Below are 25,691 nucleotides of genomic sequence, written 5' to 3'. Positions count from 1 at the left end.
TCCCGAAATAATCGCTAATATAACCCTGGAATTATATCGAAATAGCTTCGGCATGACCACATAACGACCTTAAAAAAGCCCCGATATAATTCCGAAATTGTGCCAAAATTACCTCAAAGTAGTCGCAGAAGTAACTTCAAACCGTGCCCTTACACCTCCAAATGATTACGAAATAGGTACTACAATCAATCCCGTCGAAAACCAAAACTAATCCCGAAATTGTCTCAAAATTTACCCCCGTAATGTTCACAGCATTACTACAAAAAGGCCTCGAAATGATCCCCGAGCAATCTAGCAATGATTTCAAAATGGTTTTGGAAATAATACCTGATGACCCCAAAAATGTACTATTGGGCCAATACTACGGTATTTGTGGTTTAAATTTTGCTGAACAGACGAGAGATTGGCCATGCCCGCAACGTATTTCGGTCGCAAAATAACAGTTTTAGGAAAACCTTAAGTAATAAATCACACTAAACGATCTCAGTGAACGTGAGTGAGAAAACATTTGAAAATAAAAATTGATCACTGAGAAAAACCGAAAAATTTAAAAATAAACATATCTCACTGAGAAAGCCTTTTTTGATCATGATATCAGTTGTTATACGTGATAAACCAAATTGCTTTTTCTGCTTAACCGTTATATGCAATCTCTGGGTTTAAATCAAATAACAACCTAACAAGGTGTAGCCAATACCCAACAAAAAACGTATGCAAAATTAAAAAACAAAGATAAATCAAGTGTTTTTTTGAAATTTTTTTAAATAAATTTTATTTTCGTTTCATAGTATAAAGTATTTTTTTTTTTATTGAAATTAGAGCAGTGTTTGTTACAGTGAGACAATTCTTTTGTTGGTATGTCAATGTTTTTACAAGATATGCTTTAGGCATATTTTTTTTTTATTTGTCTGAAATGTACGACAATCAATTTTTGTTTATTTTACAGTTAACCTGCGTATACTAAATGTTATTTTCTTTTTTATGATTATTCGTATGTCAGCATATGCTTGAACAAATATTTATATACAGTGGTCATCAAAAGGCAGTTTATGTAAAAATTTACTAAAAACCGTAAAACTAAATTAATGGAAGATTAAATTTTTTGTGTATGTCAAGAATATGTGCAGAATTTTCTAATTAATGAATGTATGCGAGTGTTTTTTTCATGAATCAATCAGCATTTGCTTAACACCGCAGTGACTAAGGGCCTCCTCAGACGGGTTGGCTCATCATAGTATTGTACTCATATTTTCCATAAAGCGGACGATGACGATAGGCTTACAGATCCACAAGCAATGCTACAAACGATCGACAAAGTACGATCGGAAAAGTACGATTCGTCAAAATGTAGAGCGATGAAGAAATTTTGTTGATAAATTTTCTTTTTAGAATAGATGGAAATTGAGCATTGGGAGCGCCCACATTACAATGGCTTGGAAACACTTCACATCCAGGCAAACATTGTGTATGTTATGTATCTGGTTAAGTGTTTGAAGTCGTATGTACAATCTGCTAAACAATCAGATCAAGACGATTAACACGGGTGATAATTGTAATACCATCGTAGTGGTGGTGGGTTAGTCGTTGATTGACAAGCAATAAGGCAAGACTTAAGCGGGAGTCATTGGTGCCGTATGTCGTATCGCTGTAGTCGTATCCCTAACGTAATCAGCTATTTATCGTTACGACGGTAAACCAAAAACCAATTGGTTGGCTACGATACGGTTACGACCTTAGCGGCACCAATAATCCATTGCATTGATTCCCATAAGGTTGGTCGAATCAGCTGTTATAAGGTTACCGATACGGTTACCGATAAAGCACCAATGTCTGCAGCTTTATGTACGCATATTTTTTTATCACTCAACGCAAATAAACAACGGCGTTCTCCGACGTTGCTACGACATGTGTGAACGCGAATAATAATTCCACTAGCTGACAACCTCTGTTTTAGACTCTCTTGTTAAAGAGCAAGAGTCGATATGTAGAAATTAGCCTGTTTCCATTTTTTAGGAATGCCAAAGCATAGCGTTGGAAAACGTACGCCAGCTAATGGAATCGCTTATCGCGATCGCCGGAGTTGAACGTCAGTCAGGGGAAGAGCGCGTTCCGTTAATTCTCTCAGGCCTCTATAGTTCGTTAGCTTTTTTTAAGTTAATAAATGTTCGGCGTTCTGATATATCGAATACAACTGAATGATCAATTGAAAAGAGTATGGATGGCTGTTCAGATACTAGTGAAGTCATCGGCAACTGACCTTCACCTGAAAGATTGCAGTGATTCATCCTTGACATCGACCGCAGCGACAATAGCTTAGAAGGTCAACGCCTTCAATCCTATTGGCACTCTTTACCACTGTGCTACTCACAGGCGAAAACTGCTAAATTCTTTGCGAATTGAATGCACATCAAGGGCTCTAGATTTGCCGTTTTCCAGCCAACACCAGGAGCAGCGAACTCGCGCAGCAAGTAGGCAATACGGCGTTCAGCACGGTTTATTAAGATGTCCCTACATGAATAGCAGAAAACTGTCACAGCAAACGCTAGAGAAACTGTCAGGGCTGACAAAGACCGCACTCAGGACGTCTCCCAATGACGCCTCAGAACCAAAGGTAGAGACATTCCAACCACAAACAAACTGTTTGACACAGCTGCCCTTGTCAAGTAAGCCGAGATCCGGTAACATATAAATCAGGAGCATAAGCAGTATCACAAGAGCTTCCGAACCGATTTGGTAGATTCCTTTATCGACTGATGCCTAGTGAGTTCAGTTATCGAAGCTAAATTTTCAAAGGGGAAATCCAACTTCTTATGGGACGCGTCTGTCCCGTGTCGTTCTTCATTGCGTTATAGTATAACTTCATCAGAAAAAATCGAGATATACACAAAGTATTTCCTATATCTGAAGTACCTCCACATGACATTAACTGTCGCTTCTTTGCTTGCCAATTCACTCAGTGTAACCTTTTATGTATATACCACACAGTTATGTACAACGCCAGCGGAGCTTCCAATAAATACGCAACTTTTTTGTAGTGTATGTGTTTACATGGAGAGTGCATGAGCATAGCACTAACGCATGAGATGTTTACTGTTTGAAGCTGAAACTGCCTGACTGCATGCTTTACTGAATCTCTGTCGCTGTGTTCACGCGACATGTGGGTGAAAGCCTACGAAAAGTTTTCCGAAGCTCTCGAATGCAGACTGTTCTAACAAAAAATGTAAAAAAAAAACAAATTTTCATCGTTCTAAATTCTCACAATTCGTAATTTGACGATCGTTTGTCGCATTGTTTGTGGATCTATAAGCGTAAAGTCATTGTCGTTAAATGAGAAACACGATTACGGTACGATGGCGAGCCGAGTCGTATGCGGAGTGCCTAAACGTTAAATTTTAGCATGAAGAATTTGATTTTTTTTCTTTTAGTACACTTAGTTAAAACTATGAACTGAATAATTTTTTTTATGATTTATTTCTAAAATCCAATGAGTTCTATGTATGCATATGTCAAGGCGAAACTATTCAAGGTGATAGCAAAGCGAATTGAACCCGATTCGCCCTGTAGAAGAATGTCAAATAAAAAAAAAAAAAATGTAGCATTGAATTCGAATAACTGATATCTTGCTGTGCTAAAGCATTGCTTGGATATCATCAAGAAGAAGCAATCAGCTGATGGGATAACACCATTTGATACTGAATTCGCCTCGATATATATTAAGGTGAATCTATACCAAGGCGAATTCAGTACCAGGCGTTGTTATCCCAACAGCTGATTGCTTCTTCTTGATTATTTTCCATACAACGCCTTGTGCAACAATATGTCAGTTAATCGAAATCAATGAAAATTTTCTTTTGATTCGACATTCTTCTGCACGGCGAATTGGTTGAATTTGCTTTGCCACCACCTGGTAGGATTCGCCTTGATCTATACAATATGATGCCAAATCGAATTGAATCCAATTCGTTGTGCAGAAGGCGTTGCTTGGAAATTAACAAGAAGGAGCAATCAGCTGATGTATTCAACACCACCTGGTACTAAATTCGCCTTGATTTTTTTATCTTAATTGCTACAGCTTATGTTTTATGTGCTAAACCATGACAGTACACTTTTATAAGATCTTAAACTATTTAATTTTTATTGTTTATGTAATAAGTTTGAAAACTTTTTTTGTGTTTTTTGCTTTTTTTTTTTGTTACTATATTTTTGTATTATTTATATTTAATTTCACATTTTAATTCTTATTTCATTTGTAACTTAAATTTTTCATGCATTGTAACCTTGCTTACATTTAATTGAAATTCACACGCCTTCTATCATTGCAACTTACATTAACTAAATTCAATTTTTTATATAAGAGATTTATTTTTTTCCCAAAAACACGCATACTCATACAAACGTATTTTCGAACTAAAATCTAATGTGTGCTCATAAAATTATTTTTATGCAAATGAGCGTAAAGTCGATAGGCAGCTGGTACGGTGAAAAAAATTTTGAAAGGATTTTCGGAATACAAATTCTCAAATGAATGAACTTTTTTCGCCATTAATGGTATGCATTTTATTTCGTGCCACTTTTGGTTTGTAAAGTTTTTAATTAACACAAAAATGTCGACCAATCCAATTTCTGCACACCCCTCTTTAACTGCTATAAATAGTAGTGGGATTATAATATTCAAATATACATTATTCGAATAAACGATTAATACTTTCAAATCATTCGAATAATGCCGTACTATTCGAATAATATTTTACTATTCGAATATTTTATTATTCGCATACCGCTATACGAATAATGATTTGCAAAAAACAACACACTTTGTCCCTATTTTTGCAAATCATTATTCGAATAGTTGTCTAAGATACTCGAACGGCAAGGTAAGGTATTCGAATAAAAAGTTCGAACAAATATTATTCGATTAGCGAATACCTGTCGAATAAAATACGTTTATTTTTCGAATAGTTTCATGCCTAGCTATAAAGCCAAAAATTTAAACTTATACCTATCATACATACATACAAGTACAGTTATATATAGATTTTATGCATAATGCAGTTGAAATTTGATATATGTATGTGTTTATGTATGTATGTATTTATAATGCCACTTAGGCAGCGCCAAATACGCCATTTTCAAGACGTGGTCTACCACCTAGACGATTCAATAACCTCAAATAATAAACTGCCTTCAGTCAGTGACACGCACATGCACATGCTATACACACGTGCACACGTTATATTTACTGTCATTAGCAAACTCTCCTTGCTCCACTGCCTCAGCACAATTCACACACCGCCACTTACTTCCACTTCTAGCTCCAAAAATCTACCATATTGACTAGTTTGCATTTTTTGAGCTCAAGTTTAGTTGGTCGTGCGCGAAGTCAAGCGCGTCCAAAAATCGCTGATACATCACCCGTCGATTGTGAATGTGTTACATTGTTGTTCGTGTGATTGCTGAGGCCGCTACTGCCTGAGTTAGCGCCAGCGCCTCCACCACTATGCGCATTATTATGACCATTACTGTGACCGCTACTAGCGCCAGCGCCACCATGATGTGACAATGTTGTGCTCTGATGTATGAGATGACTGTGCGAACCACCACCAATACCACCACCACCACCTAAACCCAAACCATATTTACTAGAAGTGGTCGCAATGGTGCCGCTTGTGATGAGATGTTTGCGCGCTGCCGTGCCGCCATGCGTCAAACCATTTGTACCACCATAAATGCTGCGATGTAACGTATATTGTGGCACAGAGTCCAAATCAGACACAGAAGAGGTGATTTTCGAGCGCACTGCTACTTTTTGTAGACTACTGTACTTATCGCTTGCACTCAATTTAATATCGGGCAGATGTCCCGAAGATGTAGCGTGATGTGCATGCGCTGCAAGGCTGGCGTTGTTGCGTGTTGGTTGCGCTGTGCTTGTCGCTTTGCTTGTTGTTGTAGTGATGGCTGCGTTACTTACTGCGGTGGTGCTAGTGATTGATGCGATAACAGCACCACTACTGCCACTATTATTACCATTGATATTACCACTAACATTGCTACTACCACCCGTCGCGCAACCGGCACCACCAATTGCATTCTTAGGATTTGTTGGTGTTGATACTTCAGTGAAACTATAGCAGGATGATTTTTGCGACGAGTTCTTATTTAGACCACCAGTTGATGAGGAGTTTGGCATGCGGCAGCTGCGATGACGGCTGGATGAGGAGAGTGTCAAGAATTCATGATGTGCTGCTTCTTCTGGCGTCATACGTTGCGCCGGATCCCATTCCAAGCAACGTTGCAGGAAATTAATAAAATAACGATCTTGGCAGAAGAGAATTTTAGTGAGCGATTTGCCGCCTGGCAAGCGTTTGCGTCCTTTGGAATTGGTGGTGCAACGTGGTGCGCCACGTGAGTCAAAAAATAAACGACGTCGTGTAGCGTTAGCAATGAGGTCCTTTGGTGGCAGCCCAATTACTTCCATGATGCAGGCTAATTGCTCGACTTCATTCTCGCCGGGGAAGAGTGGAAAGCCAGTGTATAGTTCGGCAAGGATGCAACCTGTGTGGAAGAAAAGAATTTGGATTTGTGTGAAATGTTGGCGTTTTTATTTCTTAAAAAAAATAAATAAAAATTATAGAAACTATAGGAATGTTGCGGATATGCACTCTTATTTAGCTGGGTCGTCGTATGCAGACTCGTATGCCGAACAGTTTATACAACAGATAAATGGAATAAGGTCTGGAGAAGTATAAGAAGAAAAACTGAAGATAAAGAAGAAAAATCGGGGCTCGCTTTTTAAATCTGGGCAACGCTCTGGGATGGAAGTGAGGTTGGGAGTGGGAGAGGGAGTGAGAGCGGGAGTTGGAATGGGAGGGAGATGGAAAAATGTTTGTCGAAGACCAAGAACGAAACACGAAGGTATAGTCAAATATTGGCTATTTTAGTAAGACCAACAGAAGCGTAAACAAAGTTTACAGCGGGTGGAAAAGGGTGGGGAGCGGTCAACGAAAGCGAGTATGTCAAAGTCACGTCTGAAGGAAATTTTGACAATTATTTTTTTTCGATATATACGGCATAATTCTTCGTTATTACTTCACCTTTGGCCAGACAGTTACTAGAAAATTCTATGTTCGCGTTTTGAAGAGGCTGCGGGCACGTATTTTTCTTTTTCGACCCGAGCTCGCCAAGGATGGCTCGATATTGCGTCACGACAATAAACCGGCCCATTCTTTGTTCGCTTTGCAAGAGTTTTTAGCAGAAAAAGCATCCCAAATTTGCCTCACCTACCCTATAGAAACGATATTGCTCCGTGCGACTTTTTTCGATTCGAACTCATAATGGCGGTCTAAGAGCTGTAACCGTGGTGCTAAGTGGACTATTTACAGATGACTACCAAAGGTGCTTCAAATTATGGGACAAACGTTGACATCATTGTTTAGAGTTAGAGGAAACGTATTGTGAAGGTCGATAGTAAACGTTTTCTTAAAACTTCATTTTCTGGTTTTTTATTGGCAAATTCCCAGAACTTCATTACCACACCTCTTCAAATTCATTCAAAATCAGTTTGCGTAGCTACACTGATTTTCACTAATTTTTGATTGAACATTTAGTTAAAAATTTAACTTTTTGCGAAAGAAGTAATGTCGATAGCAAAAATTTTCGTTATTTATGTTCAACTTAGGCAACCTATTCATATAAAGGTCAATTAGAAGAGAAAAGATGTGGCATCTGCAATGATAAAATAAATCACAATTTTATAGCTGCTGCTTGATGACATAACATTTGAAGGTCAAATAACTGACCTTGACTTTGAGTGCACATTTCGTTAGTTTAACAAATGGTTTTACTATTGAGAATGCTGCATTGCTGTGATCTACAAGCGTTCCTTTTGTAGTGCAATGTAATAGCTTACATACGAGGGGTTAGAGGGCTTAAAATATAACGGCTAAAATACCCAATTGATTCGGGGGTTGTGTAGCGCAACCCTTTCAAGCGGATGGAAGCGCAATTTATAGCTTCTCCAACACAATTGTAAACCTCAATTACCCCTAGCGAACCCGGTTTTATAGCAGCCGAGGCTCCAGCGACCCCCTCACAAGACGGTGAGGGGCGGTATGGCCTAGAAGTTTCAATGTGGTCATATTAAATCGTTCCCGATATTATCGGGCTTATACCTTAAAGATGCTTGTTACCTCAACGTACCGCCTCTATACCCCACAAAGGACCATAACATCGATAACACTCCCCAAAACCTTCGGGCGTGTCTTTATCGCTAAAACAAGAACAGTTAAATTTCATTACATAGTAGGAAACTATGCGGCATAAAAATATCTACATCATTTTACTAAACAAAACTTTATATTTATAAATCGAGCTAGAGAATAGTACTTGCTCAAAACTTTATGAAAATAATTTGCAAAATTAATTTTAGTCCTTTCACTAAATTTTGAAAATACGAGTTATATTCGTTTAATAAATTACTGTGCCAATAATGTGTGCCCTTAATTGAATCGATTTTCAAGCTATTGTCGTTTACATTTTCAGCAAATTTATGCCAATAATCTCTACTGTGCAGATACAGTAGTGAGCTGAAAAACAGCGTTAGCAATTTGTAACAAATTTCGTCCGTAAAATTCTTTGCTTAAGTTTTTCCAGCTTCCACAAACTTTGTAACAGAAAACCATTTTCACAAACCAACCTCGAAAAAAAAGTTTTCGAAAGAGTTTGAAAATTTCGCATTTTTTATGTAAAACTCTAACTTTTTATAGTATAAGATATAGGTCTCCAAAAATTGCATTTATTTTTAACAATTTTTTTCGAAGGGTATTTCAGATTTTCTTCCATATAAAAAAGTTATTCAAACTTTGGTTGCATGAAAATCTAAAAAACCATTCGAAAAAAAAAAAAAATGTAGAAATGCAATGCGAACTTTGGGAGACCTTTTACTTGTACTTGGTTAGACTAAAATTGATTGGGCTACAAAACTGCACACTCAGAAAAATATATAGCGCTTCAAATAAAAAATTCAAAACATTCGTACAATTTTTTAGTTTTTTTGTTATTTTTCTCTAATATAATAATAAATAAGAATGTATAAAGCGATATGAGCTTGTCTCATTAAATAAATATTTATAAAATAATATTGATATAATAGTGAAGAGCGGAAGCATTATTAATAACGCACTGTTAGAAAATCCAAAGCTACTTTAGTAACATTCTGTTGAGCGAGCCTAAAAGTATTCCCCACAACGTGGATAAAAAAACATTTATACACCATTATGAATGTTGGATATTTCGAGTTCAAAAGTCAGCTGATGAAGTGAAATTCAGAAACATGGCCTTGCAACCATCGACCTGTGCAAATTTTTTAATATTTCTCTAATATCAATAACAAAAAATTAAAAATTTAAATTTCAATTCAAATTTAAAATTTTATCAAATTTTCGATTTTTTTCGATTTTTTTTTTTGAGTTTAGTTTGCATAGTTTCAGTTTTTTCCCAAAATATCAAAAATAAAAGAAAAAGTGTTCAATTGACGTAACCTGATAAAAATTGTCACTGCTATTTTTCTGTTCTTTGCTGTATGCGTGCATGTGTATAAACATTTACACAATACCTTAAATAAGATATGAATTCAAGTCTTTTGTACGTTTTCTTGTGCGTTTTTGCTTAAGCAAGCGAGATGTTAGTATCTGCTTCTTAATCTCTCTTCCTCTTCCTCTCTACCAAATTGTAAACCGATACTTATTTTCTCTTTACTCTAATTCATGTAAAATGGCATTAAACGAAATATTTTTGGCAACAATACCAATTGTCTGCTACTAAACTTTTGTTGGCAAAGCCAATGCCAATAACAAATCATACTCGTAGTGGTATTTGACGTAAGTAACTCACTAATACATACAAAATTCGTATAAGCAGCATATCCAGCAGTTTTCAGCTGTTTGCTCAAGGTTGTTTTTTAATACTTAAATAAAATGTTAGTAAAACTTTTACATTTTTAATATGAACACAAATTGGCCAATATGAAATATTTGTCACGCTTGTTTGAAGGACTTTGGATTTTTTTTAAGATTGATTAAAAGAAAATAATTTTAAAGCATTGCCAGTTTCGGTAACATAGGACGGAAGTTATATTCACTCAAAAGCATATAAGTTAGAGAAGAAAAAACTGCAACGTTGCCTTCTCACACTCTTTTTCCTTCTCTCTGTCGCTCTCTCTCTCCCTCTCGCTCTCACTTTCATTCTACCTTTCGAAGGAACGATATGGTGATTATCTCTTCTACCGCTGCACAGTGTTTCGTGTAGAACAAGCTAGCTGGACAAAAACAAAGTTCTTATTCCAAGAAAAGTGTAATGAGAAATGAAAGAAACCAAACAAAATAACGGGATTTTTGCTTTTTTTTTTTGATATTTTTGCTCATATATATTGAGTAATTGAAGTAAGAAGGCAGGAGTGGCCGTAAAATGCATTGATTAATTTGCAAAATTCTTGTTGAATATTAAGCTTCATATTTCTTTTAAGTGAACACTTTTATATAATTTTTTTGTTGGATTCTAAGCTCGAAGGTAAGTAAATTTTTTTAATAGTAATTCTTTCGCAATTAGAGTATTTTCAATATATTTAACATTCCGTTATTAAGAAGAACAGGTATTTTTTCTCTATATTTTTAACTTTAGGGAGAAAAAAGTTACATACATCCGCGGACATCCAGGCTAAATTTTACATATGTTATAGTCGCAAGTATTCTCTAATAGTCGAAAAAAAAACCATTGCGAATTCTTTGCACATATATTTTTAATTTTTTTTTTGTAGATTTAGTTATCTCTACATATAAAATAGGATGTATGTACGTACCAGCTCCGACGAGATATTTGAACCTTTAAAACTAATATACAAACGGCAAAAAAAATATCCAGGTACAGGGAACAAATACGTAGCCATAAAACACACAAAAATAAACGCGCAAGGTCAACAAGAGCACACCAAAAGCAAAAAGGCGAAGATCACTGACTTCAATATGCCACAACCTACCGCACCAGTCACCAAGGCATAAAAACAGGTACATACAAAGCAATCCTAATGCAGGTATAACCACACAGGAACGCTACACAAAACAGCCCCATTTGGTAGCATCTACGCCAATACCTGAATGTAATATAAATACTGCACAACTGATAACAAATCAGAACGATCAACGACACTTAAGATGGCAGCACAACAATCATCAACTATTCACCCTGTCGGAAAATCAAAAACACAAAGCAGTTTAGTTATAACCGTACCAAGAACGGAGTTTTTTTACATTTGGGTTCAACATTCGAAGGAAACCAGATATAAAAATTATTTAGTTTTGTTGTACTTAAGTACGATTTAAGCGAAGCAGCCGAGTATTCGATAAAAAGTTTAAGCTTACAAATATCGGCATATTCGTCGAAGCTGGATCAAAAGTGGAACACTTCTGGAAGACATAAGGAGCAATTTTTGAATAAAAACTCGAAGTGGCTTTCGGGTCCAGACTTCACATTTACGATAACGGTGGATTCAAAGTTGCCATCAGAACAACCAACCACTTCTTCAGGTAACCCCGGCCCCGGAAGACGAAAGGACTTTGTTAGCTGCAGAGAAAAAACCAAACGGCGTCGAGTGGATGACCTCTTGCAATCTAGAAGTCCTGGTGAGTTACTTTATACGGCAGAAGTATCAACGCGTATGTCCGGAAACAGAAATATTGCTAACATTATAAAAAAATCCCAGGAAACCACTCAAATATCCGGCAAAAAGATGACATGTGAGCCAGATGCAGGATGCTTGAGCAATGTAGAAGCTTTAGCATACTACGTAGATAGCAAGTCGACGACTCATGGGTACAAAACAACTCGGAAGTGGAGCATCAAGGCAGGCCATACGGTTTATCCATCATTTTATAGTCTAAGAAAAGCTAAGGCAGAATGCTATCCAAATGAAATTGATGTGGGTGAAACACGTGCGGAAATTAAAATCCAGTCCGTATTATATAAAACTGCTGAGCGTTTAGTTTTAGCAAATCAAGAAGTTTTTGTTAGTTTATTACCTACAAATTTGACGTATACTTTAATCAGCAAGTAGGGTTGCGATGGAAGCTCTGGCCATAGCACATATAAGCAAAAGTTTACATGCAGTTCTGACACTGATGAGTTTTTGTTTATATCTTCTTTCGTTCCTTTTCAATTACAGGATGAAAAAGGTAACATTGTTTGGCAGAATCCTCGACCTTCTTCTACCATGTATTGTCGTCCAATTAAATTTATTTTTTCTAAAGAAATAAAAGATTTTATTGTTTTTGAAACGACAAAAGTTTCAGAGGAGATAAATGCGTTGTTGCCAACAAAGTACATGCTCGAAGAATACGAAGTTTCCGTAAATCACAATATGCTTCTAACAATGATTGACGAAAAAGTTTGCAATGCTTTGACTGAAACTTCTTCCGGACAAAAGTGTTATATTTGTGGTGCCACTCCAAAAGATTTGAATGCTTGCTTCACATAAGTTATCGCCTCGAAGTAAAAAAATGGCAGCTTAGGAATGAGGCAGGTAAAGAGAGTGTAAAGCTACATTTCAACGAAATCCAGAATAAATTTAAAAGTGTACTTGGATTGATAGTAGATAAACCAAAACCAGGTTTCGGCAATACCAATGACGGCAACACTGCTCGTAGGTTTTTCTAAAATTCTGAGGCTAGTGCTGAGATTACGGGATTGGATGTAACGCTCATCAAAAGATTCGACACTCTTCTTCGCGCATAAGCATCTGGGTACAATATAAATATCCAAAGATTTGAAAAATTTGCGGTCGAGACTATAAAACTATACGTAGATCTCTATCCATGGTTTAATATGCATGTTACTGTTCATAAAATCTTCGTGCATAGTACTGATATTATAAAATCAGCAATTTTACCTATTGATCAACTATCTGAGGAAGCACAGGAAGCCCGTAATAAAGATTTGAGACGATTCAGGGATGATAACACACAAAAGCAGTCGCGTGAAGCCACGAATAGAGATCTTATGAATATGTTGCTTATAACATCGGATCCTTTAGTTAACAGTTTTAGGGAGATACCTAAGAAAAAATTTAAAAGTCTGACTTCAGAAGTCTTAAATTTACTGTCCCCGATAATTTTGAGGAGTCAATAAATACTCCAGTTGCTTCAAGCTTTCACAGTAGTGTTGCTGATGCTCATGACTATTCCAAAAGTGACTCATCGAATGAAAGTGATGATAGCGAATAATAACATAATTATAAAAGATAACCTACCCTAAAACTTTTTGTTGGATCAGGTTTTATTTAATTTAAATCTATTGTCTTTTCTAATTTGTATGATACTTTACTTTTAAGTTTTTGTAATAAGTAATTTTCACATAATTAATTTAATTATTTACATTGTTATTATTATTATTGTAATTCACTTTTACATTCCTGACTGGCACTATAAAATAATTTTGTAAAAATTGTAGTGCCAGGATAAATACTCAAATAAATACAAAATATGTACGTACATATGTACAGTCACTCGCATAAATAAGTAGACACTCCTTTTTGGACAATTCTTACAATTTTCGCTTTCGCAAATTTATTTTAACTAATCTCCCATAAGAAAATTTGTCACGATCTATAACAAAAACTAAATTATATTTAAAAAATGTTGGAAAAAATCGACGAATTTTCATAAAAAATTTTAATTTTTTTCGGAATTTTTAGAATTTTTTAGAGTATTGAGATTTGTAGTCCATTCAATTTAAGTACAATAAAGTAATATTCTTAAGTCCTTTAAATTTGTTTGGATCTATGTCACTTATTCACATGAGTTACTGTATATGAAATAAGCAAATGTATGCATATGAAGTAAAATTTTGGAAAAAAAAGAACATATGGCTGAAAAAAATGACGTAGTTGTAATAAATGACTGCATATGAAACGGAAAATCTCATAAAATAATTTTGTCCAGCTAGCTTGTTCTACACGAAACACTGTGCGCTGACCGTAAAATGAACTGACCGGAGCGTAAAGGCTACACCCGTCTGCCCTAAGCAATAGTGTGCCTATTCCCACTTATTTTAGTTTTTATATTTCTGACAATTTAATAAAAAGTTTCTATTAATTTTTTAACTGACACTATGTAAATTCATCTCCCAAAAGTTTCCGAAAAAAATAGAATCAATTTCGATAAAGTTTAAAGGAAATTTCGAACTATTTCTTTTTTTTTTTGTATTTGATATAAGAGAAAAATTACAAAATTTGCACACAGCGATGTTTAATAGGACATGTTTCTGCATTTCACTTCTTCATCAGCTAGCTTTTCGACTAAGCTGAGTTTTGAACTCGAAAATCCATACCTTCAGGCATATGAATGCCACGCTGCGCGCTTTGTTATTTGTTCCTAAATATTCTCGTCTTGTTGATTTTCCTTTTAGACACAAATAAGTAAATGTATGTATACCTACTTTCAAAAATAGTGTGGAATATTTTCAGGCTCGTTCGTTTTCAAGCAGTAAATTATTGGCATTACTTCCGCTGTAAACTATTATATCAATTTAATTTATGTATATATTTAATTAGCGGGACAAGCTAATATCGCTTAATACAATTTTTTTATTAATATATTAGAGAAAAATAAGAAAATTAAATTCGAAAAAAATTTACGAAATTTTCGAACTTTTTATTTGGGGCGCGAATACAAATTTTGAGAGACATATAACTTGTACTTTGTTAGACTAAAATTGACTGGACTACAAGACTGCATACTCAAAAAATTTAGAGGGTTACAAGTAAAAAGTTCGAAGTTTTCGTAAATGTTTTTCGAATTTTTTCCAAATTTTTTCAATTATACAAATCAAAGATGTTTTTTCTTTAAGTATTAAAAATAAAAAAAAGAACTTTAATTGACGAACTTTTTTTTATTATTTTATTAGAAAAAAAAAAAAACATTTGAAGGTCAAATAACTGACCTCGACTTTGAGTACACATTTCGTTAATTTAACAAATGGCTCTACTATTGAGATTGCTGCATTGCTCTGATCTACAAGCGTTCGTTTTGTAGTGCTATGTAATAGCTTACATAAGAGGGGTTAGAGGGCTTAAATTATAACGGATAAAATACCCAATTGATTCGGGGGTTGTGTAGCGCAACCCTTTCAAGCGGATGGAAGCGCAATTTATAGCTTCTCCAACCCAACTGTAAACCTCACTTATCCGTAGCAAACCCGGTTTTACAGCAGCCGAGGCTCTGGCGACCCCCTCACAAGAGGGTGAGGGGCGGTATGGCCTAGAAGTTTCAATGTGGTCATATTAAATCGTTCCCGATATTATCGGGCTTATACCTTAAAGGTGCTTGTTACCTCAATGTACCGCCTCTATATGCGATAAAGGACCATCAACATCGATAACACTCCCCAAAACCTTCGGGCGTGTCTTTATCGCTATAACAACAACAGTTAAATTTTCATCACATAGTATGAAACTATGCGGCATAACAATATCTACATCATTTTACTAAACAAACTTTATATTAATAAATCGAGCTAGAGAATAGTATTGGCTCGAAACTTTATGAAAATAATTTGCAAAATTTATTTTAGTCCTTTCACTAAATTTTGAAAATACGAGTTTAATAAATTACTGTGCCAATAATATGTGTGCCCTTCATTGAATCGATTTTCAAGCTATTGTCGTTTACATTTTCAGCAAATTTATGCCAATAATCTCTACTGTGTACATACAGCAGTGAGCAGAAAAACAGCGCTAGCAATTTGTAACAAATTTCGTCCGTAAAATTTTTGCTTAAGTTTTTCCAGCTTCCATAAACTTTGTAACAGAAAACCATTTTCACAAACCAACCTCGAAAAAAAAGTTTTCGAAAGAGTTTGAAAATTTCGCATTTTTTATGTAAAATTCTAACTTTTTTGAGTGTACCATTTTATAGCAAAATCAATTTTAGTCTAACAAAGTATAAGATATAGGTCTCCAAAATTTGCATTTATTTTTAACAATTTTTTTCGAAGCGTATTTTAGATTTTCTTTCATATAAAAAAGTTATTCAAACTTTGGTTGCATGAAAATATAAAAAACCATCGAAAAAAAAAAATGTAGAAATCCAATGTGAATTTTGAGAAACCTTTTACTTGTACTTGGTCAGACTAAAATTGATTGGGCTACAAAACTGCACACTCAGAAAAATTTATAGCGCTTCAAATAAAAAATTCGAAAGATTCGTTAAATTTTTTATTTTTTGTTTGTTATTTTTCTCTAATATAATAATAAATAAAAATGTATAAAGCGATATGAGCTTGTCTCGTTAAACGAATATTTATAAAATGATAATTGATATAATAGTGAAGAGCGGAAGCATTACTAATAACGCACTGTTAAAAAATCAAAAGCTACTTTAGTAACATTCTGTTGAGCGGGCCTAAAAGTATTCCCCAAAACGTGGATAAAAAAACATTTATACACCATTATGAATGTTGGATATTTCGAGTTCAAAAGTCAGCTGATGAAGTGAAATTCAGAAACATGGCATTGCAACCATCGGCCTGTGCAAATTTTTTAATATTTCTCTAATATCAATAACAAAAAATTAAAAATTTAAATTCAATTCAAATTTAAAATTTTATCAAATTTTCGATTTTTTTCGATTTTTTTTTTTGAGTTTAGTTTGCATAGTTTCAGTTTTTTCAAAATATCAAAAATAAAAGAAAAAGTGTTCAATTGACGTAACCTGATAAAAATTGTCACTGCTATTTTTCTGTTCTTTTCTGTATGCGTGCATGTGTATAAACATTTACACAATATCTTAAATAAGATATGAATTCAAGTCTTTTGTCCTTTTTCTTGTGCGTTTTTTCTTAAGCAAGCGAGATGTTAGTATCTGCTTCTTAATCTCTCTTCCTCTCTACCAATTCTCTTTACTCTAATTCATGTAAAATGGCAGTAAACGAAATACTTTTTGGCAACAATACCAATTGTCTGCTACTAAACTTTTGTTGGCAAAGCCAATACCAATAACAAATCATACTCTAGTGGTATTTGACGTAAGTAACTCATTAATACATACAAAATTCGTATAAGCAGCATACCCAGCAGTGCTTAGAAAGCTTTAACTTTATTTTCAGTTGTTTGCTCAAGGTTTTTTTTTTAATATTTAAATAAAATGTTAGTCAAAGCATTGCCAGTTTCGGTAACATAGGACGGAAGTTACATTCACTAAAAAGCATATAAGTTAGATACGAAAAACTGCAACCTTGTCCTCTCACACTCTTTTTCCATCACTCTGTCGCTCTTTCTCTCCCTCTCGCTCTCACTTTCATTCTACCTTTCGCAGGAACGATATGGTGATTATCTCTTCTACCGCTGGCCGTAAAATGAACTGACCAGAGCGTGAAGGCTACACCCGTCTGCCCTAAGCAATAGTGTGCCTAATCCCACTTATTTTAGTTTTATATTTTTTGACAATTTAATAAAAAGTTTCTATTAATTTTTTAACTGACACTATATAAACTCATCGCCCAAAAGTTTTCGAAAAAAATCAAATTCGACCAAGTTTTAAGGAAATTTCGAACTATTTTTTTTTGTTATTAATATAACAGAACAATTACAAAATTTGCACACAGCGATGGTTAATAGGACATGTTTCTGCATTTTACTTTTTCATCAGCTAGCTTTTCGACTGATCTGAGTTTTGAACTCGAAAATCCATAACTTCAGGCATATGAATGCCCCGCTGCGCGCTTTCTTATTTGTCCCTAAATATTCTCTTGTTGTTGCTTTTCCTTTTAGACACAAATAAGTATATGTATGTATACCTACTATATATTTTCAAAAATTGTGTGGAATATTTTCAGGTTCGTTCAACAGAACATGAGCAAATTATTGGCAACGCTTCCGCTGTTCACTATTATATCAATATAATTTATGTATATATTTAATTAGCGAGACAAGCTAATATCGCTTAATACAATTTTTTATGAATATATTAGAGAAAAATATAAAAGTTAAATTCGAAAAAAATTTACGAAATTTTCGAACTTTTTATTTGGGGCGCGAATACAAATTTTGAGGGACATATAACTTGTACTTTGTTAGACTAAAATTGATTGGACTACAAGACTGCATACTCAAAAAATTTAGAGGGTTCCAAGTAAAAAGTTCGAAGTTTTCGTAAATGTTTTTAGAATTTTTTCCAAATTTTTATAGTTTCAATTATACAATTCAAAGATGTTTTCTCTTTAAGTATTAGAAATAAAAAAAAGAACTTTAATTGACGAACTTTTTTTTATTATTTTATTAGCAAAACAAAAAACAATTCGAAAATATTCGAAAAAATTTACGAAATTTTCGAACTTTTTTTCCGATTTTTTTTCCGAAGTGTGTTCTAGATTTTCCTACGCACAAATTGTAAAACATATTTTTTATATGGAAGAAATGTAAATCATCTTTCGAAAAAATTCTTAAAAATCAATGCGAATTTTGAAAGACATATAACTTGCACTTTGTTAGACTAAAATTGGGCTAAAAGACTGCATACCCAAAAAAATTTAAATAATTCCAAATAAAAAGTTCGAAGTTTTCGTAAAATTTTTTCCAAATTTTTATAGTTTCAATTACAAAATTCAAAGATGTTTTTTTTTAAATATTAAAAATAAAAAAAGAATTTTAATTGGGGGAATTCTTTAAAAATTATCACTGCGGGTAAGAAGCTTAGAATATACACGCGGCAGGTATGCCTGCCGTTGTGTAGCGCAACACTTTCAAGGGGTTGCCAGCTCAATTTTCAGCCTCGTCTACCCGTGGCGAATTCTGTTTCTTTAGCGCGACGGCCTAGAAGGTTCAATGTTGTCGTATTAAATCGCTCCCTAGATGGTCGGACTTATACCCTTATGGTGTTTGTTATCGTAACGTATGGGATCTATATTCGGCGGAGTACCATCAACATCGATAACACTCCCCACAATCTTCCGGGAGTGTCTTTATCGCTGCAACAACAATACAACAACTGTTATTTTTCTGTACGCTACTTTATTCAGATTTAAATAACTAAAACTTAGACTGTTTAATCCACTCAACGATTTTTGATTCACTTTGACTTTACTAACTCAATCGAAATAAATTTCTTTACAAATTTATGCAACCATGCTGCAGCGCTACCACTTTTCATGAAAAACAAGCGAAAATCAAATAAAAAGGAGAAACGCCGCCTTTAACACATAGTACACCAATACACGCACAATAAATTTCTAACCACGTTTAAGGTGTATGTGCAACAATGTTTAAAATTCTGTAGAAACATGTTCAAAGGCGCTGGCTGTTCAACTTTCAACTAAATTTATTTATTGTAGGCTACTTTACTACGCAAACAGAAAATAAGTAAGTACAAAAGCACTAGGAGTGAAAAAAACAGCAAGTGTGGCAGGTATGCTTGCAAGGAAGTCAAGGAAGGAAGTAATGAAGGTAGAAAGGAAGAACGAAAGGAAATAGATGGCACATTATTGGTATTATTGCAAAAAGTTTTCTCAAACAACGCAACACATCGCAGCTCTGTTTAAACATATTATAATAGGGGGTTTCGCTTTGACTTGCAAACGGTGCACAGATTGCAAGAAATCCATAGATTGTATTGTGTATATTGTAAAATGTCAACAGCAAAATAAAGGCAAAAAATTAAATGAAATCCGTGCAATTTATAGGATGCTCAAACGTATGTATATTGTCGTGCAACGAATATTAGGAAGCAACACGGCTTCAACGGTAATCCTCTCAGTCCTCTCATTACGCTCACCAGAAGATTGAGTAATTGTTTTGCATGATTTTTTGTCGTACTTTGTTATTTTCTATGCCAATATTTTGACGTTTGGTACTGATGCATGCTATAACTCCGCAATGTAATGGTCTCGTAGTATGGCATAGGATATAAACAATCCGTGCAATGCGTGCACCATTTGCATGACATAGCGAATCCCCCTAAAGTGTATGTGTGAAAAAAAGTACATTTCTTTTGATATTTCAAAGTGTTGATTAGTAGATAGTTTTTTGCGTACTTGTTGCATTTTGATATTTATCACTTTTCAATTGCTTTTTCACACACTCTCCCGTCATATTTGCGTTAATAGCTTTGCTGCGCCATTCTCAAAAGCCGATTCTACCCGGATTTCCTACTAACTGAAGTGCGTGTTGGCGCGAATAATACACAGCAAATACTTGTGCAAGCATTTGTTTTCGCATAGAAAGAATGTAGTAGGTGCTTTTATTTTTTTACTGTTTAGAAGTTTGTACGGAAGGATGGAATTCAATTACCCTTGTCTATTTAAATTATGTTTAAGTGGTCGCGTGTTTTTTGAAGTGATTGCATATTCCTGTACAGACAAACAAATATGAACTTGAACTGCAATACGATTTTTTTCTTTACATCAATGAAGGATGTGTGGCGTGAAATGTTTATAATTGGAAGATAGATGTGCATTTCGGATGTGTAAACATAATCAATGATATAAGGGCTGGTACAATAAGTTCTGCAAATTAAAAAAAACTTGTATGTTTGCACTTTTGCTTTTATTAGCACAGAAATACATGTTTATATTAACGTCAGGTAAAGAAATTTTTGGTGGCCCAACTTTTCTAGAGGACTCGACGTCAAGCGTTGTGAAACAGTTTTATGCACTTTTAGCGGTAATGTTCGCCACATGCTTTTTACTCCTGTAACGTTTTTTGTCTGGCGACCCCAAGTTTCTCACGGAACTAGGGAGTGGAGGGCGGAATGGTCTAAAAGGTTTAATGTGGTCATATAAATCGTTCCCGAGATGGTCGGGCTAGTATGTACCTTAGTGGTGCTTTGTTACCGGAACGTACCGAATCTATATCCGGCAAAGGACGATCAACATCGATAAGACTCCCCAAACCTTCGGGGAGTGTCTTTGTCGTTAATACAAAAACAAAAAAGCGTAATGTACTAGCGCCAATTCCGGCCAATAATAGCTTGGCCATTGTGACGACGTAATAATGTCAAGAAACGTTTTTGCAAACACTCTTTTACTTGATATACTGGGTTGATGGGGGCCATTGTAAGGTACGGCGTGGATTCGCGCTCGCATTCACAAATAGCTTGCCAATTTAAAACCTTTCCGCAAAAAATTGTCTATATGTATGAATTTTTTCGAATTAGAGACGTGTACCTGGCAACGTGCTCAGGTTAATTTTCAAATACTGACGTTTCGTCGTCCAAACTCACACAACGCGCAAGGGAAATGCTTTTTGACGTCTGCTTTTTACTTCGTTTTGAAACTTTTTTTTTGTATATTTGAATCGCATTTCATGGCTTGATTCGTTTGACTTGCAAATGTGTGACTTTTAATCAACTTTTTAAGTAAGATAAAGTGACCTTAAAATTTTTGATACAAACACTCATCTAGAGAAGTCATCATCACTCAGATTTTCTAGTTTTTACTAAGTTTTGCTTCGACCTTCATTATTTTCGATATTATTATAAAAATATGTATTATTCTATAACATCAACAATCCAAATATACACTTAGGACTTTTTAGAAAATTAGGGAAAATTCCAAGAATTTTTAGAATTTATCTCTTGTCCTGAATTTTCTAAAAAGTTTTATGGTTCTATTTGGATTTTTGGTGTTACATAACAATACATATTTTAATAAAAATAGGGAAAATAATTTAGGTTGTGAACCCTAAACAACCTGATGGAAAGGATATCTTATTATTCCTTTTTTTCGGGTCGTGTTTTGAAAGCTCTTATACAGGTTTTGAAACATTATAAATGTGTCAATTAGGCTAATTCTCGACTATTTTTATTAGTTATCTTAGCTGAAAAATACTAAAAGTTTATCCACATTTAAGCAACTCCCCCTCCAAATTGTTCCTAAAGTACGAGCCCTCGACTTTCAAAGAATTTCTGCTGCATTGACCGAATTTCGGACCGGAGGAAAATAGGTTCCATCAACTACTAAGAGATGCCCAAAGAACTATAGGTTGACTTAATTTTACATATTTTTTTATATTTATGTAGAATTATGCATAGTATAAGTCAGAGCGTGCCACAATTCCCAAAATAATGGATATTATAAAATAATATTACTGCTCCCAAATAGTAAGGCATTAACGCAATGTAGGGACTGAAATTCGCAAAGGCCTATATAAATAATTTTTTTGTGACATTTTAAAAATATTGGTCCTTCTTTTGTTTTTTCAAAAGGAATTTTTGTCCAGAAAAAAGATGTGGTGTGGCAACCGTGATCATGAAATAGTGACAAGGCTGACAAATTTCAGCGAAAAGGAAGCAATTCTTTCTTCAATTACCAGAATGGTACATTTTTTCTGTTGATTTTACCCACAGCGAAACAAATGGAAATTGGAAATGAATATATAGCTAAACTATTCATTTCATAAATTATTTCAACCGAAGTATTATAAATTGCAGATCTTAGGAGGGGAGGGGGCGATTAGGACGATCTTATAGATTATACATACATAAAAGCTAAACATTTTAAAATTTTGTATGTAATAAAAACAAACGTTTATAATTTTTATAAGTTCCAGATCAGAGCGGGGGGGGGGGGGCGGGGGAGGGCGAGATCTCCCCCCTGGGATCCGCCACTGGTCCTAGGTACTAGTCATCACACTCCTCATCAATCTAGGCGTTGATAAGACAATTAAATAAAAGCGTTGGACGCGTCAAATTTATATTGATAGTCATATATAAGACCAACTGAACCTTAATCAGGTTATGCTATGCCTCATATTTTTAGTGTGATGACTACTACCTAGGGCCTACCTAATTATTTTCTAGCTTTTAGTATTATTATTATTTCATGTAAGTATTGTTTTCAATAAAACCGGTTCACCTAAAAAATTTTTTATTTTCATTATTTTATTTTCTAGTTTTTAGTCTTTATTTAATTGCCTATTATTTCTCATTCTATTTATTTCATTTAGTGACTCATTATTACAATGACTCTTTCCTGACAATTTGCTTACAATCTGAGTCCTTCCTTTCAAAGTCTTTACTCAACTCTGCGCCACGTATGCTTGTCCCTCCTCCAACTCCAAAATATTTTGATGTTACTTCAACCGGACTGTATGTAATATTTGTTCCAAATATGAGCCAAATCGGATATCATTTGTCGCTTTCTATTCATTTATGTATTATGTGTTCTAAATATGGACCAAATCGGACCACAAATACGATTTTTTTGAATATCTCGATCTTTGCGCCACCTATTGGCGAATTTTTTATAGGTCGCTTTCTATTCTTGTATGCATTATGTGTTCGAAATATGAGCCAAATCGAACCACAAATACGATTTTTGTGAATATCTCGATCCTTGCGCCAACTAGCGGCAATTTTTTCGTAGGTCGCCGTATATTCTTGTATGTATTGTGTTCCAAATATGAGCCAAATCGGACCACAAATACGATTTTTGTGAATATCTCGATCCTTGCGCCACCTTTCGGCGATTTTTTTTTTCATAGGTCGGTTTCTATTCTTGTATGTATTATGTGTTCCAAATATGAGCGAAATCGGACCACAAATACGATTTTTGTGAATATCTCGATCCTTGCGCCACCTAGCGACGATTTTTTCTTATTATTGCATTGTCATCGGGTTCTGAACTATATTCCAAGTTTCAAGCTTGTAGCTTATCGGGAAGTTACTTAATTTTTAATTACAAAATTCGTTCACAACAACACAAAAGGAATAATAGTTGTGTTATCGACGTGGAATGGAGAAGTTATCGATTTGCTATAGAAGTTTTTCAATAACAGGTTATCAAATGAGTTATCGATTTTTTATCTACAGTTTATAGGTTGGTTATCGGAAACTTATGAATTTGTTATCGAAACGTTATGGATTTGTAAGATTTGTAAAGATGGAAGACAAAAAGGAAGAATATGTGTGTTATCGACGAGGAATGGAGGAGTTATCAATTTTTTATAGCAGTTTTATAACTTTGTTATCGAAAACAGGTTATCAATGAGTTATCGATTTTTTATCAATGATTTATAGCTTGGTTATCGGAAAGTTATGAACTCGTTATCGAAACGTTACGGATTTGTAAGATTGTAAGGATGGAAGACAACAAAAAGGAAGAGTAGTTGTGTTATCGACGAGGAATGGAGGAGTTATCGACTTGTTGTAGAAGTTTTATAAATTTGTTATCGATAACAGGTTATCAATGAGTTGTCGATTTTTTATCACTCATTTATAGGTTGGTTATCGGAAAGTTATCAAGGAGTTATCGAAACATTATGGATTTGTAATCAAAAAGTTATCGTTTTTTATTGTTATCAAGAGCTTATCGATTTATTGTAGATTTCCTGTCGAAAAATATCAACTATTGCGCAAATTTATCGACGTTATTAAAAAATATCGATTTGTTATCGGAAAACTATCGACTTGTTATCGGGGTGTTAACTATTTGTTATAGGCTTGCGTTCCGAAACCTATGCATATGTTGTCGAAAAATTTACGATTTATCATCAAAAAGTTATAGGTTAAGATAAACCAATAAGCAGCCGATGAAAACTCGGCAATAACAAAACTATAACTTTTCGGTATCGGTTGTTGCTGATAAGTAGCCGAAGAAGCTTTCCCAAAAAGCCCTAAATATTTTGTTTCGAATCAGTTACCTCTTTTATTTAACTGTAATCCCTGGCCAGTCTGTAGTGAACTTAAACGCATAAGTCTTGAGACATACTACTGTATGTTTACACATCGAACTTCACGAGTACACACGTGATATGGCATACAACTCGTTTCAACCTACTGATGGCTACATTGAATATGTACTACAAGCAGCTCGAATTGTTTATAAAATCAAGATTCTATTTTGCAGCTACGTCCTTACACCCTCTGCAGTGGCTATAACACGGAATATCCATCTTTTAGGCATGCTTACCTAAAGCCCAATAACCGGTGCAGCTTTAAATTTATGGTTGTCGGACCTATATCTACCCACTAGGCTTCTCGTGCTCCTTCATTGTAGTTTGGCCATGTAACTCTTGAAGTCGCACAGCCTGTGTTGCCCTTCCACTTTTGCTGAACTTTACCCATGTAAAAACTCCTAATTTCCCGCTTGGATACCTCCAGGGGTATGTCTATTTCGACGCTAGTTATTCTCTCACCTTCATCCGCTCATCAGTCATTTCACTTCCTGCGATCCCCTATGTCCCGGAACTCAGACAATGGATATTTCCAGAGTGTCATTTAACGCAGCTATAAATTGCTTGTATGCCCCTACTAGCGTATAGTGCTGCCAGCGCGTTTTTTGCTGCTTGGCTGACAGAAAAGATACATACTTTGATAGTTTTGTTTTGGATCTCCAGTATTTTTCAGATCTGCCACATCGCTAGGACTTCTGCTTGAAATAAACTGCATTATAACCACTGTTTAAATGACATAGAAATCTACAAGGATAGCGAATAGATTCCAGCACCCACACCTGAGTCCATTTTGGAGCCATCGGTGTAGATTAGTATGCCGTTAATAGCTGAAACCTGTCCCTCTTCCCATTATTAATAAAAATCTATTTCGGAATTAAAAATTCCCGCCGGAAGTAAATTAAGTATACTGCTATGCCCTTTCTGAGCATCACTCCAGCACCCAGATTCACTGAGTCTCAGTGCGCTTTGTGCCGACGTACAT

At 34.9% G+C, this 25,691-nt stretch overlaps 1 protein-coding gene across 9 annotated transcripts in view; it reads right to left on the bottom strand.

Moving 5' to 3' along the window:
* Positions 1-744: 744 nt before the first annotated feature.
* Positions 745-25,691, bottom strand: part of Dyrk2 (Dual-specificity tyrosine phosphorylation-regulated kinase 2) — a 296,262-nt gene continuing 271,315 nt past the window's right edge. For all 9 annotated transcript variants that reach the window (XM_067765263.1, XM_067765262.1, XM_067765261.1 and 6 more), the window contains one exon: positions 745-6,552. In XM_067765263.1, coding sequence (XP_067621364.1) covers positions 5,381-6,552 — 1,172 coding nt within the window. In that variant the 3' untranslated portion in view covers positions 745-5,380. The remainder of the gene's footprint in view (positions 6,553-25,691) is intronic.

The sequence above is a fragment of the Eurosta solidaginis genome, chromosome 2 (genome assembly GCF_040869045.1).
Source record: "Eurosta solidaginis isolate ZX-2024a chromosome 2, ASM4086904v1, whole genome shotgun sequence".
NCBI lineage: Eukaryota > Metazoa > Arthropoda > Insecta > Diptera > Tephritidae > Eurosta > Eurosta solidaginis.
Note: the sequence above shows the minus strand (reverse complement) of the source record. Positions and strands in the feature narration are given on the sequence as shown.